Source organism: Lindgomyces ingoldianus (assembly GCF_010093535.1).
Source record: "Lindgomyces ingoldianus strain ATCC 200398 unplaced genomic scaffold BDR25scaffold_18, whole genome shotgun sequence".
Classification (NCBI taxonomy): Eukaryota; Fungi; Ascomycota; class Dothideomycetes; order Pleosporales; family Lindgomycetaceae; genus Lindgomyces; species Lindgomyces ingoldianus.
Window position 1 is genome coordinate 638,479 of NW_022985179.1, and position 14,855 is coordinate 653,333.

Genomic DNA, 14,855 nt, shown 5'->3' on the forward strand with positions numbered 1-14,855 from the left:
GAGTGTTTCAAGGTGCCAGAAGCGAGTGAAAAGGATCAAGGAACGCGCGCTCTTAAATATCAGCACGCTGTTCGTCAAAGTAGGTCGGGTCAGGTTAGGTAAAAACTGGGAAGGTGTATGGTGGTGCTTGCGCAGAGGCTGAGAGGGATGCGTATGCGTGTCCAGCGGGCTGAGGGTGCTTGTTAGCCGCACAGCCCCAGACATGTCGAGTCTTGTCAAACTGCCTATAAGTCACCCAATCATAACATCTGCCGTCGCTCAGATCCCGGAGTTGACCCATCTGAAACAGGTCTCTCCGTGCCGATCAGTAGCTTTAAATAAAGCCAGTCGTGAGGTTATAGCGGAAAGACTCACCTTTGAATATGTGAGATGTACAGTTCAGACAAGCAATGGTAGGTTTCCTGTTGACCGCTGCCAAACGCCCAGAGGACAGGACAGGCTGGAGCTGACATCCTGGAAAGGTGCTTTAGCCACCACATGGCGCTCGAGCTCAGTGTGGCGCGAACAGAATTAGATTGCTGACATAACGATGCGTGAACGTAGGTCCACTGACTACCTGTTAACGGATCTGGACAAGTGGGCCGTTACTCGTACTCGACTGTCATGTCCATGCTATGTCACGGACAATGTTGATTCAATGTGCTACGCCGCTCAACCTATCTGCGATAGAAAGCACTTGGTCACGCTCACCAACTTCCTGTTAAACGAACACCGAGATCAAATCTCCGGACGCTGATCTAGGCCTTGAACTTCACGATGTCTCACCAACTACTACCAACTTGGTACTACGGCTTCGTTGAATTCCTTGTGGCTTCCGTCCCGCACTGCACCGGCCCGAGCTCCCTTGAAGTCAAGCTTCAGGATGCACCAACTCCGCCTTCAAGCCCAGCTGGGGTCGGACATTGCAAACGTTTAGGAAAATTTATCACGTTGTACAACAGTATGCAGGCTCAATAGTGGATCAATTATTGAAAAAAAAAAAAATTAAATTTTGAAAATAGGGCCTCTACAGCGGTGGCAGAATCTCACGGCAATTCGGACACTGCAACCGATACCTCATCCAGCCCTCCAAACACGGCGTATGAAAAATATGCCGACACGGTGTCACCATGTACGCCCTTCTCTGCAAGATCATACCACCGAGACCTGGTGCATTTTCACTGGAAGCCCCGCTGGGTAGGACGAGCACCTCAACGTCTTGCGTGCAAATACTGCAGTCAAACACTTTCGTCCCTTTGCCCTTCGATTCTCCAGCTTTGCTCATCGATGAGGGACTCGAATCATCGTCGGGCGCCTGCGTTGAGCCAATGGGCATTGTCGCGCCTTCTTCGTCTTCTCGTAGTACAGGATGGTAGTCGTACGCCGGCGGAGCCCATCCTTCGCGGATGAAAAAGCGTGATCCAAGCAACTCCTGACTTGCTAAAGCTAGTATCTGCACCCATACCCAACCAGCCAAAACCATCAAAGCACTCAAGTCATTCCTCGAGAAGAGCACGTTGTCCGAGACTGCATAGAAATACGTGATAGGGATCAGGCGAACTATGCTTTGGCCGAGGACAAAGTCCCAGCGCAACGCTTTCCGACAGTTTCGCATGATGTTCCGGTAGATCTGCGGACACCAGAACGAAAGGTAAAAGAAGGAGAGTGTGTTGAAGTAGAAAGATCGCACCGTGAAGCGGACCGTGGTGAACTGGAGAGTTACAAAAAAGATGCAGATCAGCAGGAGACAATAGCGGCTGTAGAGCGTTCCTAGTTCAGCTCTACCTGGTACTGTTTGTGTCTGTTCCCCGGCAGGTGCAGGAGCGGTTCCTGCGGTATCGTCTTGATCTGAGGCTATGGGTGGGGGTCGAGCTGCTGTGACTGGAGGGGGTAGAGAATCGCTAATTTGGGTTGTGGGAGGTGGTGTAGGAGTTGAACTAGGCTGTTGGGGGCTTGATGGCGTTGCGGCAGAAGCCTGTTGTCGATCCTGACGCATCTGTTCTGTGGCCTGTACTGTCCAGATATCCATCAAAAATCGGAGTTCAAAGACACCTAAGAACAAGGCGAGGAAAGCTGTGGTGTATAGAGCTAACTGGGACGTTCCGAGGAACAGGTGCATGAAAATAAGAGCTAAGAATGCAAAACCATCTCCTAAGGCAAGCATCGCAATTGTGTAGAAGCTTATGCGATTTCGAGTCGACGGCGTTGCTGTCTCTTTCATTTGCTTAACGAGGAGGATAAGTTGCAGGGACAATGTCATAGCAAATGCAATAATGCCATGCCTAGCTCGATCATTGAACTCTTCGGTCTTTGATCCTACAAGGTGAGCAAATTCGTGCGAGTAGTCGGGAGGACCCTTTGACTCGATAACAAATCCACAGTCTGGAGAGAACCCGACCATGGACAAGGACAGAGGTGACCGACGTGGAAGAGTTGATCCAGTAGGATATCGGAGTTCATGTTCAAGCCAGTCCATGTCTGGGAGCCGGTTTTCAGGGTTCTGCTCCTGCTTCACAAGGTATTGAATAGGGTGTTCTTGGAGAAAGAGCACAAATTCGCAGTGAGGATTAGCCAGCATGCCCTCGCTCGCACCATCCGGGGCGGATGTCCATGGGTTCCAGGTCGGATAGGCTCGTCCCTCTTGCCGATCTATTGTTTCGTGGATAGTCCGATTGAGGAAATTTTGAGATTCAGAATAGAGGTGTTGCGAGAGTGAGAAATGGGGCAGAGCAAATATTCCAGCGAACTTGTCACTCGTGGTGGTCACCAGGCTTCCCCCAAATTTGGGGAAATGTACGCCGTTCAACACAAGCTCCCACCAGTTGCCTCCAATGGAGTTGTTATCGCCAATGACCATGCGAACGGTGATCTCGGATATCGACCTGTTCTTATCTGTCCGCATGCGGCCGTCTGTTTCCGTGATATATAGTCGTATCATTCCGCTAGTTCCGGTGAGATTCCTCTCATACTCCACCATTGGAAAGGGGTTATCGGGCACGATCGCGGAGAGGTTCATGTCCGAAGGGTGTCGCACCCGTCCAAGAGGCGATCGTACCCATTCGCCTTGCACATAGCCAGAAACATTGCGGTAAACGGGGACGCTTTGTTGGTCTTCTAGGGTGCCGTCAAAGGCAGCGTCTGCTGTCACGCCGAGCAAGCCCCTGGCTTGGTCCTTCACGCGTTCCTGGACAGGACCCAGAAGATCCCATGCAAACCCATCTTCATCCTTCAGTCCCGTGATATTCAACCACTTGTCTTTACTAGCGTCAAAATCGCCATACCGCGTCCTATTCACGACCTCAAGTTCGTTCCATTCGTGGACAATGATCTCGTCGTAACGCGATCGGGAGGTGAAGGATTGCTGCTGCGGTTCTGGGGAGTTGATCAGCAGCAGAAGGATGATGAAGAAAAGAAAGGACTTGGGGTCTCGCCGGACCTCCATCTAGGGTTGATGGTGTGAAGTAGAAGCCATGGGGGTTCATAAGGTGGCTGTAGCCCGAGGTGGCTTGGATGACGTTCTCTGCCTCATAAGCTTTCCGACCGGAGAAACATTTTCGCGAAATTAATCATCTCTCATCCTCCACCTAGCTTTTCGCATCGAATAGTCCCCACCAATATATTGACTAATGCGTTTGTCGGGAGGCTAGACAACAAGGTTGAAGCTTCTGGGCAGCAAAGTCACCGACATTCTTTCACCAAATGGAAATCGTTAGCTGGACGAAACTATTTCTTCACTCTCAGGGTAGAGTTGTCTGGCTACGTTTAGTCTCAGCGTCTGCACGTTGTATCGCACTAACATGCCTGCCCCAGGACAAAAAGGACCACTCCGCTAGTACAGAAAAGTGCTAGCTTTTACTGTAGTCCTTTACTCTGGAACTAATACGTCTATATCTAGATATTACTCATCGCATTTTCCAGCTTATTTTCTGCGATTTCATGCAGCATGTTTCGATGGTTTCTTACGATTACGCAGCATTTCTTTATAGTTGGTGGTTTGCTCTTTTACGCCAGCGTTCTCTACGATGGTATAGAATTCAGGAGTATATTCCCCTTGTCGTCAATCATGGAAGGGCTCATTTCCAGTAATAAACCAAGTTAAACAGGGCTCTCAAATCAAGCATGAAAGTATTCTGTTTGCGCATGCATCTAGGACAGACGACCAAAAGCAAAGATCTACAACACTAGTCAGCACAAACCACATATACCTAGTTTCATCGAACACTACTGTTAAATCACCAAAACTACACACTTCTTAATTTCTTCCACTCATTTCACTATCTACTAAATATGAGGTCAGCAACTAACTCTTCTAATTGCTCAGCGTGATAGATCTGACTTATACAGCAATAAATATAACTATAGTTATAGGATTTGCTATCATTTAATAAACATCATCATCGACCTCAGGATGCGAGACGAGAACTCGGGGCTGCTTCAGAGTAGCCACTGTGGGAGGAGGTTAAGGACGACGCCGCTGTTACACAACGAGGGGTCGGTTGTCCTGTGAAGCTGGCGTGGTGGGGGTTGATGAGAGATGATGGCGTTGTGATCGACTTCTCGAACTTTGGTGGACGAATCTTTCGCTTCCTGGTTCTGTTGCAATCAACGATACATTGAGATACTTAGGAACAAGATCCATAAGAGCGAGAGAGTAGAGAGGAGCTGCTAGATCCAAACGGCTAAGGTTGCAGGAGTCGGTTTCGTCAACAGTTTGGCTTCCTGGTTCCGTCGCGAATCAGCGATGCATTTGAGATACTTAGCAACAAGATCCATAAGGGCGAGAGAGTAGAGAGAAGCTGTTAGATCCAAACGACTAAGGTTGCAGGCGTCGGTTTCGTCAACAGTTTGTGACTCGCCTTGTTCCTCGGCGCAATTCGCGTCTGGACTGCTAAACAAACAACTCGACCATCCTCTATGAGTACCTCCTGGATAGTCGTTCGAAAACGAAATCAGGTTGAATTAGGAGCCCCAGGCATGTACTCTCGAAGAGCTCTTTGGTACGGCGGGGTACCTCTAGCTTTAAGTAGGACACTACGCTCCAATTCGGCCCATGACATTGGAAGAAATTGGCGACCGGTTCAAAGACTCGACCCTCCTTGTCGAGGGCCGGAAAATTGTACCACACATTTGGCAACGCAGTGGGGACCTTTGTGAAATCTGGTTTCGGCTTGCAAAACGCCGCTGGTACCAAGGCTTTGGTGTTGTTAACTTTAATGAGGCTCGTTTCCTGGGAGAAGAGGGCCGGATTGTAGGTAGGTAGTGGTAGTGCGGGCCACAATAACTCTCAGAAATACGTGGAATTGGGAAGGCTTGCGAACGGCTAGTTAGTTGCCCGCAGTGGGTTCAAATTTAATTTCGTTCTCCGGTTTTTCATCGACTTCGTCCCTGTTATGTGCTACCAGCTCTTCTTGTCTTCTCGGGAGATTCTGATGGTGATCACGAATCTGGATACGATCATTCTGATTTGGAATCCCATCTTGGTGCATGTTGGATGGAGTATGGTCATTAAAGGCACTATCCCCATCGCTGACCTCGTCGATGTTGCTGGCGGTTGTGTTTTGGACTTCGTTGCCGCGACCGCGAGCGTTGATCATAACTTCTGTTCCGTCAACATGTTCCTCGAAGATCTCGACGTCACTACTATACAGCCCATTGTAGTCGTCGCCATCCTGATTGTTCTGGTTATCTTTGAGCTCCCTAGCAGCTATCTCGTCAATTGTTGTCTGCGCAAGGACGCCCTCAGCCTGTGATGGAGGAGGTGGTTCGGGCTTAGTGCGACGGAGAAAGAGGTTCCCTTGCTCTAACAGGGCAAATGGGAAAGACTACCAGATACTAGGAGTGGGCAAGGTGACGAAGGATCTGTCACGTCATCGTTGATACCATGTGGACTTGAAAAAGAGGTACTACGAGTAGCCGGAGTTGAAACAGAAGACTCAACGCCCAATGAAGATTCCGTGCTGTCCGAGTCAGTGGGACTCGCGTCGAAGGCGGGGCGAGTACTACCAAGGAAGTTACTAAGAGAGTGGAGGCAAGGAAGGGTCAGTTATCTCACATAAATGAAAAATGGTTCAAGGACTGACCGGAATCTGAAGCGGAGTGACACTGATGGGCGAGCATCCTCACTGGAAACCTACGGCGTCGATAATCTCGTTCATGGAGTTTTTGCTCGCGACAGCAGGGGGAACTGGTTGCGCACACTGCGAACATCCACCATGTCGACAGTAGAATCCGCTCATCACAACCACTTGTTTGAGTTCTGGTCGAAGACAATGCTTGCAATGGCCATGTCTGAGCTTGTGGCTACATCTGACATTGGTATTAAGTGGTGTCGGCTAAACATTTGAGACTGTTTTTGAGTATGAGGTGTCATCTACGTTGCGGTGAAAGTGCTTCTTCTTAGCCTTCTTCTTCAGTTTGCACCATACGCTGTGGTTGTGCTGCTCAGCTGGGATGATGTTAGGTCGAGAATTAGATATATTGGTGGCCGTCCAATTCTAGCCAATAGTGCGGGACGGGGGAGAGTTTAGGTTCTCTTTAGAACAGGCATGGACGCCTTCATGCTCTTCATTCGGCACTAGCAGGACCTTTGGCTCCGATAGCCCCAGGTGCTTGGCCTTAAGGATCTTTGGTCTCACTATCGACTCCCTGGCGTCGGTGTGCATCTCGTATAGCAGGAAGTCTGCGTTAGAGGTTGCGACAGAGACCTTGGAAGATGAGAGCTTTGTAGAACGCTTGGAGGGCATCTTGAAGTTGAAGCTACAGTGGTGTATGTATCAACTCTAGCCTTAGCCGCTCGAAGTTGTCGAGTGGAAAAGTTTGGAGGAATCCAAATTCGACGGCAAATCGAGCGGTCTTTCAGCTGCTGGGGAGGGGACAAGAGTGCAGGGATGGATCACGCGACACGCAAAATCGCCGACACGCTTGCGCTCGTGGTCCCTCGGGAGGGTTTGGGATGGAGTGACCGGATAGGCAGTATGGAGGGGGTTCGTCATAGCTTGTTCGACTGGTTTGAGAGAATGGACTCACTAGTAATCACTGGGAGTTACTGTTGGGTAGAAAAGGTGAGGCCAGCGTTGGAACAGAATGATCAGAGGGAGTGATGTATAGGGTTGCGATCACCTCCAGATAGAATTGAATGTAAGAAATGGCCTTATTGACAGCCAACTTCTAAAGATTGACTGAAGGTACGCTTACTAAGCAGAATCTCCACTAATACAATCTTTCACAGGAGGTAACCAGGATGAAATCGAACGCACAGTGCAAAAAGCTAAAGGGGAGTGGACGTGGAATTCGAAGTAGGAGCGGATTAACTCCAGTGAACATCGTCGAGCTTAGTTTTTCTCAAGCCACGTCGAGGAACCAGAACACTTGGCATTTTTTCACATCCATCAGGTGAGCTGGAATACGCCGTGGCCTCAGGATGATGAGTTTCCCTCTAAGACATACTAGCCCGACTCCTTGCCGCCAACATCCTGACTAATATTGCCCATCCTGCCGGCACCTGAAGATCCGGCTCAGCATGTGAAGAATGTGAAAGATCCAGTAGGTGAAACTCTATCCATATCCTTCCCAGTATCACTATTCCCATGGTAACATTGTAGCAACCTGCAGACACAGAGCGACCAGACTAGGATTCCATGAAGGAGAAAATGAGGGAGACAGTGAGGGAGGAGCCTAAAACTGAGCCAGAAGCGCATCGTACTTGTTCTTCCAGTACTTGACAGACTCCTGTTCTGCGGCTAGGACACTATTCGCCTGAGCTGACCGAATCTTGAGCTGCGCGATCTCCCTGTCCTTGCTCTCATAGGCATTTCTATAGTTCTCGACCTCGTGGTACACCGGAAGGATATCCTTATATTCTTGGTACGAGCGCCTGGCTAACTCCTCCCATGACTTAGAAGCATTGACAATGATCTCCTTCTCAGCTTCAAGAGTGGCCTTGTCCTTCTCAGCAGATTTGAGTTTCTCCTCGAGCTGCGCTTTCTCCTTCATAATGGAGGTTCCTGCGACCTCGCCAACACTGCTCTGAGGGGCTGGCTTCTTCTCGAGGTCCTGGACAGTAGCACGGAGCTTGGCAGCCTCTTCTTTTACATTGCCGTTCTCGCCTTTGACGGCGGACCAGGCAGCAGTGATCTTCTTCTGCTCGGACTGCTTTCCAACAAGCTCGTTGACTTCAATCTCAAGGTATTCGTTCTCGGCTTTGGCTTTCTTCAGTTGTTTTTTGAGGGACTCGCACTCGTCCTCAGCCTTTTTAACTTTGACTTCGAGACGTTCCATCTCAACCTTAGCTCTGCTATGATCCTGATCGGCCTGGTTCAGTTTTATCTGTTTGTCCTTAATCTCGTTCTTGAGGGTTTCCGACGAATGCGAAAGGGAGGCATGATCCGCTTTCAAGTCTTCCATCTTTTTCAGCTTATCGTTAAGACTAGCATTTTGTATCCGCAAGGCTGATATCTCGTTGTTAAGATTCGCGGTCTGATTGAGGAGATCTGCCTTAGCCTTTCGAGGACAGAAATGTTAGTATAACGTGAAAATAGAACGGAACTAAGAGTTCATTTACCTTGTTAAGGGCAGCAAACTCGCTTGCCTGGTTCTTGAACTTCTCACTCTGCGCCCTTAGGAGTTCCTTCATCTGCTCCACCTCAGCCTTGACACTCGAATCATTGCTCCGAAGGGTGCGAATGAGACTCTCAAGAGCGGTACACTTCTGAAACTCTTTACCCAGCTGCTCGGTTATTCCACGAATTTCATGCTTGTAGTGATCCGCGATTTTCTGCTCTGCAGCTTTGAGGCCCCCCTGGAGGTCGCTTATGGCTCTGCGAAGCGTCTCGTTCTCCATAATTGTTTCGTCCTCAGAAACCTTGAGCTTAGCGAGTTCCGTACGTAGCGACTCCGCCAGCTTAATACCTTCATCACTGCTGGAGTTGGATGATTCAAGTTGCTTCGCATAATTATCAATCTCAGATTTGAGAAGCCCTTTGTCCAACGTAAGTCGTGAGACGCGCTCCTGGAGCTCGCCTAGTTCCTGAAGCTTGGATTCCGTATTCAACTTGTACTCAAGGAACGATTGTTGTTGTTCAAGTATGAGGGAGGCCTGAACAGTCACCTCTTTGTGCTCAATGCTCGGCTCTTCCAGCGAATTATTCAGAGCTTCGTCCACCATTGAAGTGTGGAATAGAGACATGTTCTCCTTTTGCTTGTCCATGAACTTGGGCAATACATCCTTCGACTCTCTAGCTATTCTGAACAAATGCTCGAGCTCAGACCACAACCTGTCGACTGTCTTGATATCCGCTGGTGAAGCCTGGTTATCCTTCGAAATTGAGGTGCGAATGAGGTTGAGCAGCTGACGGATATTACTGATCGTGCTCGAGACAGACTTACCGACGTATGCTGTATGCTTATCGACCTCCTTTTTCCACACAGCACCCTGCATGAGCGCAAGCTCAGCACCCCCATTGTAGGGCTTGGAGGGTACCGCGATGGGCTGGGCGCTGTCAGAGGCAGCAATCTGCTCCATTGTCACGATGGTAGTATCCGGCTGGGAGGCGAGAGGATACCGTTTGTGCGGTAATGCGTACTTGGAAGCAAGAAGGTGCATAGGGCCCTGATAACTTCCAGACATGGCGAAGACTTCGCTAGGGATAGGGATTGATGCTGGCCGAGAACAAGTAATCTTGGAACGATCTCGGGAGGGTTATAAGATCTATGACTGTTAGCTAGTGCGCCCGGTGACTAGAAGAACGGGAAGGAGCCGTACCGAGCAGTGGTACCCGCCGGATAAGTGTTGCGTAGAGTTCGAGGCACACCGCGGAATGCGTGTTGCGGCGATGCGGCCAAAGGGTTGACAACAATCGCAGCACAGGATTATCGCTGCCGAGCTCGTGCTTCTGAGAAGAGGGGAATTGAGGGAGAGAGTGGGAGAGGCGTTGGTAGAGAGGTGAGGTCTTGTTGTGGGGATCAAAGAACGAAGGAAGTCGCGCGGTTTTCGCAGTGGCCGAGCAACAACACCAGAAACCCAGCAACCAGACTTTCACCGCCGCAGCGGGGGTTTGGAGAAAGCTGCTAGAAGCCTGGAGAAAATCGGCTGCCAGGCCGAAATGGCGTGCCTGCAAATCGAGTCCTGTCATTGGCGCTGGACAGTCAACCGGGCTAGGAAAGCTACCTTCCTGGCTGCAGCGCAAACGGAATTTCGTCGAATAGCATCATAAAATGGAAGTGAAAAAGTGGAATAGAGGACAAAGCAGAGAGCGCATAGAATGAGTGAATAGGTCAGTTTGAGCTCTTTGCCAGATACAAGAAGGTAGAGACCCAAGTGGGCAAAGTATCTAGAGGGAGCACAGAATCTCTTTGCTTAGAAATCGTGCGAATGAAATGGATTATGAGCAACTCTCACTTGAAAGTAGTATAAAGCACATGAGATGCGATCCAGGCACCCTGGAAAGCCAGTGAAATGTAAGCTTTAAATCCCTCGAGGCCATACTGTGCCTATCTTGAAGTTTGCGGGGCCTTTTCACCAAGCATTAGGCTGGAGCATCGACCTATTCGTATATTTTCTGTCTCCCGTGAAGCCTACTGCACATTTGCACCAAAATGAAACTCCAGTGTCCTTGCCGTATTGAGTACGATGTCGCTGTCGATAGTCTGAAGGGCACACACTGCTCGGTCCAGTGCGCTCTAAAGCTGCCGTGGTTGTTGAGGAAAGACGGGGTTACGGAATATGAACTTCAAATGTGGGCGTCTACGAGGAAGGGGGAGATGACCTACACAAGCTGTAGATTATTACGAAAGATGCAAAGTGAGCTGGACTGAAAAAGAAATTTTTCTTAATAGACGTGATCGCCTGTCAAACCAGGAAAACGGATCGAAGTCTTACTGGGCAATGAAGTGGGTACATCTTTGCCAAAACCCGAGTTCCCTGCAAAACATGGAACCAGTTAGGTCTTAGCTTGAGCGTACCACGTTCTCGATGCATCTGGGACCCTACTCGCGGAGTAACATGCTGATCGATCGGAGACTTAATATATTAGGGGAGCTGCAATGCTACGGAGTACTGCACGCTGTGGAGCGGCCGGGGATTATGGCAAATATGGAAGATGTCGAGTGAACACCGTAGATTGAATAGGAGTACGGAGAATGAACAGGAGGTTAGGGCTTGGAGACGAAGGACTCACTGCCACATCCATACCGACATCCATACCTTCATACCTCGGACAATTTTTCAAAAACAGCAAGGTATTTTGGGTACTTTTCTCGGCAGTGCTATGTCTCAACGGAGCACACCAAGTTGCGAGAGGAGTGTGGTGGGGAATCGACGAGAGAGGACAGTAATGACCCGGCCTTTTATCCAGGGTGATCCTGTTGGGTTCGTATGCGGAAGCCAGGCAGCACGCATGGCCCAGACCCGCAGAGTGCAGACGCCGAAGAAGCAAAAAAGCATCGCAGTGGGTGGCCGACGCTGAACGAAGCCGGACTGAGGTCGTGGAGAGCAAGAGGCGCTGTCAAACAAGCTGCTTGCTCTGCCGGAACCCGGCACCGATACCCCATGGGAGCTAGTGCAGACGTCAGCGGGACGGCCCCGAGTTGGCCAGGACGGCCGCCAGTGGGCCAAATCGAATCATGGGGAGGGCGCGAAGACAATGGCCAGCGCAAGCTCCAGGCCGGGGCGGAGGATGGGCTCGAGTGCGATGCCAGTGGGACACAGGAAGCCCCAGTCTGCAGCATGCCAGAAGCAGCATTGCATGCGGAAGGGGAGCAGAAAGCGTCTGTCAGCTCGCAGAAGCTGTATATTGCAGAGGCCCCGGCAGCTAGAGGAACAATATCAAAAGTTGTATGACGGATTCACGGCAGGAGACGACAGATGGACCAGTGAAACACCTTGGGCCGATGCAGGGGAGGCTAGCAGGATCAGAGAAGCGACTTTGCAGAATGAAACGCGAGCTAAAGAATCCAAATCCTCTCCTTCGGAACGCACGCCGGCCCGCCACAGAGCAGAAGCAAGTCAGTCGTCCAGCAACTGCAGGCGTGGGCCACTCAGTCAAATCTTATCGTGCAGGATGCCCATGTCCCGGCGCCCACGGGCAAGCTCAGTGCTCGCCAGTGTGTTCTCTGCGCGCTGCCAGCCTGAACATCCACGCAGCAGCAAGCAGCAGCAGCAGCAGCAGCAGCAGCAGCAGCAGCAGCAGTTAGCAGCCTTGCGTGACAGCCCGCAGCCCAAGGTGGCGCCGTGTCTCTCGATTTCTTGACTGTTCTTTGTTCTTGTTCTTGTTCTTGTTCTTGTTCTGACGTTCCTCCACCGGCGCTCCACCCACGCCCTCGTCACGTTTCTGGGCTCGCTACCCCCGTCGCCGCGAGGCTTTCACGGTGCACCACACAGCCAACTGCCTGCGAACCAGCTGCGAGCGCGCTGCACAAGACTAACAGCGGAGTAGCTTACCTTACTTAACTTGCGTTACCTCCCTGAGCCTTTCCCCCCAGCGTTGCGGCTGCTTCACCGAGTGGCTCCGTCCTCAAACAGAACACTCCATCCCCAAATACCACCACGCCAAAGCACGGCAGGGATCCTCTCAGCACGCCCGACCTATTTCTCTGCGTCCCCGACCACTAGCTGTCGCCGCCTTCATCCTTTTCATCCTCAGGTACGGGTCCGCCCCTCGCACCCTCACTCGTTCTGGTATTCTTATTTGTTTCCTGCCCGCCTGTCCTGCATCGCGTGAAGCTTCTTGACCACCGTGCTGGCTCGTCTGCTCCCGTCCCATCGATCGTCCCGCCGTCGTGCCCCTCTGCCCTGCCTTGGTACCGCCGCTGCCTTTCATCTACCATAATGCTATTCTCACTGTCGATTCAATAATAGCTGACCTTTAAATAGCCCGCCCTCATCTTGCTCTCCATTGCATGTCCTGAGCCTCGCTATATACCCATCGCGCCATTCGTCACTCTCTCGCTACCCCCCCTCCTTCCCCTCCCTACTCCGCATCTCCATCCTCTAGTAATACATGGCCCCGGGAATAATGTGTTTTGGCAAGAAACCTGAGGACCCCGATTCTCGTCGAAACGAGGAGATCGAGAAGGTCATCAGAAATGACAGGAAGAAGCAGGAGCGTGAGGTGAAGCTGCTGCTGCTCGGTATGGTCACCAATTGCGCCTTCAATGGCGGCGCCCGCTGACTGAGTTGCGTTCCTAGGTGCCGGTGAGAGTGGAAAGTCTACGGTGCTGAAACAGATGCGCGTGATACACGCCGGCGGCTTCAACAAGACCGAGCGGAAACAATGGCGTGCTATCATCTTCAACAACTTAGTTTCTGCCTTCCAGACCATCTTTGCCGCCATGCAGGAGCAGGAGACAGATTTCGAGGACGATGACAATCTGGTATGTTCGCCATAAGTCACCCACACTCGTGCTTGTCAGTGTGGGCGATAACAGCTGACTTGCTTTTTCCAGCGCTTTGCCGAACTCATCGCCGCAGACCCAGAAATCGGTATTGAGGACTGCATGCCCCAGGACTGCCTTGCCGCCTTCAATAGTCTCTGGGCAGACAAGGGTGTCCAGCTTGCAATTCTGAAGGGCAACCAATATGCTCTCCACGACAACCTCAGCTAGTAAGCAAAATCTCGCTGCTTCCACTGTCATGCTTTTCTTTGATGCAGGTGCTCACGTATCACGCTAGCTTCTTTGCCGACGTCGAGCGCCTCTTCGGTAAAGATTACCTACCCACCGATCAGGATATCCTCCGAACGCGACTGCGAACAACAGGCATAACTGAAACCATATTCGAGCTTGGCAACTTGACGTACCGAATGTTTGATGTGGGCGGTCAGCGCTCTGAACGAAAGAAGTGGATTCACGTCTTTGACAATGTGCAAGTCGTGCTGTTTCTTGTCGCCATCAGTGGTTACGATCATGTTCTCGTGGAAGACCGTAATGGGGTTCGTATTTTCCCCGCTTGTGCTGTGCCCTACGCCGCATACTAACTATATCTGTCAGAATCAAATGCACGAGGCTCTGATGCTGTTCGAGTCAATATCGAATTCGAAGTACTTCGAGAAATCCGCATTGATCCTTTTCCTGAACAAGATCGATCTTTTCCGAGAAAAGATCGCTGGTGGCATGAGTCCAATCAACAAAGTATTCCCAGATTACACAGGAAAAACAACCGATATCGAGGCAGGCCAAGAATTTTTCGCAAACAAGTTCCGAAACCTCGTACGGCAGCCCAAGAAGGAAGTCTACGTCCATTACACAAATGCCACGGATACGGACTTGCTAAAGAAAACCATGGCCTCGGTGCAAGACATGATTGTGCAGCGCAACCTGAACGCACTGATTCTTTGATTCCCCTGTTCCTGAAAAATAAAGTCGTTTCACAACACAACAGAGTCAGCCATCTGATTTAGCGCGCTGGGACACTAGCATGGACGAATGCACGTACGATGATACTATATACCATAGTTTCTTTTGGCACAATCTCAACGGCGGCCCGAAAAATCAAAGAAAAATCAGACCACTTTTCTCCCAGGCCGATTCTCGATGGCCTCCCCTGAAGGCGTCACCAATGATTGGACGAAGGGACCTTCCTGGGGACACCATGAATACGATTTGACGGCCCCTACATAACCCCCTCGATATCCCGAATTATTTTCTCTCTGCTCTGTTCGCTGTTGCTTTAGGATGATGTGACGAAATACGTAACTTCTGTTCTCCGTCTGGACTTGGCGCTAGCGCCAACTTTATCTTTCTTAAGCCTGTTTTGATCGGGTGGTTCAATTGGAAGATGGGACTGGTGGACGAACGGAGCTGCTATTACAGGACTTCTTTTTCTTTGTGTCTGTATCCATCAGAGCATCACCCAATTCGTAGGGAATGGGAGGCAGGCTGCA

The 14,855-nt window shown here is 50.6% G+C and overlaps 4 protein-coding genes across 4 annotated transcripts; 2 read left to right on the plus strand and 2 right to left on the minus strand.

The window, feature by feature from the left end:
* Nucleotides 1–1,001: 1,001 nt before the first annotated feature.
* Nucleotides 1,002–3,466, minus strand: BDR25DRAFT_304071 (uncharacterized protein). The gene has a single exon (XM_033690130.1). The coding sequence runs from the start codon at nucleotides 3,419–3,421 to the stop codon at nucleotides 1,007–1,009; it is 2,415 nt and encodes an 804-aa protein (XP_033546948.1). The 5' UTR covers nucleotides 3,422–3,466; the 3' UTR covers nucleotides 1,002–1,006.
* A 1,837-nt stretch (nucleotides 3,467–5,303) lies between these two features.
* On the minus strand, nucleotides 5,304–5,862 carry BDR25DRAFT_370080 (uncharacterized protein; the record flags this gene model as incomplete). Its single annotated transcript, XM_033697126.1, has 2 exons — nucleotides 5,304–5,801; nucleotides 5,860–5,862. The coding sequence occupies 2 exons, from the start codon at nucleotides 5,860–5,862 to the stop codon at nucleotides 5,304–5,306; spliced, it is 501 nt and encodes a 166-aa protein (XP_033546949.1).
* Nucleotides 5,863–10,924: 5,062 nt separating this feature from the next.
* Nucleotides 10,925–12,224, plus strand: BDR25DRAFT_370089 (uncharacterized protein; the record flags this gene model as incomplete). Its single annotated transcript, XM_033697127.1, has 2 exons — nucleotides 10,925–11,746; nucleotides 11,808–12,224. Exons 1-2 carry the CDS (start codon nucleotides 11,351–11,353, stop codon nucleotides 12,222–12,224), a joined length of 813 nt encoding a protein of 270 aa, XP_033546950.1. The 5' UTR covers nucleotides 10,925–11,350.
* A 311-nt stretch (nucleotides 12,225–12,535) lies between these two features.
* BDR25DRAFT_36831 (guanine nucleotide binding protein, alpha subunit) lies at nucleotides 12,536–14,629 on the plus strand. The gene is made up of 6 exons (XM_033697048.1): nucleotides 12,536–12,774; nucleotides 12,848–13,104; nucleotides 13,163–13,347; nucleotides 13,420–13,577; nucleotides 13,646–13,904; nucleotides 13,963–14,629. Exons 2-6 carry the CDS (start codon nucleotides 12,975–12,977, stop codon nucleotides 14,308–14,310), a joined length of 1,080 nt encoding a protein of 359 aa, XP_033546951.1. The 5' UTR covers nucleotides 12,536–12,774; nucleotides 12,848–12,974; the 3' UTR covers nucleotides 14,311–14,629.
* Nucleotides 14,630–14,855: the final 226 nt, after the last annotated feature.

Coding starts and splice junctions, on each gene's coding strand:
- BDR25DRAFT_304071 (XM_033690130.1), bottom strand. CDS start 3,421: ATGGAGGTCCGGCGAGACCCCAAGTCCTTTCTTTTCTTCATCATCCTT.
- BDR25DRAFT_36831 (XM_033697048.1), top strand. CDS start 12,975: ATGGCCCCGGGAATAATGTGTTTTGGCAAGAAACCTGAGGACCCCGAT. Junction 13,348..13,419: donor TCGAGGACGATGACAATCTG/GTATGTTCGCCA, acceptor TGCTTTTTCCAG/CGCTTTGCCGAACTCATCGC. Junction 13,578..13,645: donor CTCCACGACAACCTCAGCTA/GTAAGCAAAATC, acceptor GTATCACGCTAG/CTTCTTTGCCGACGTCGAGC.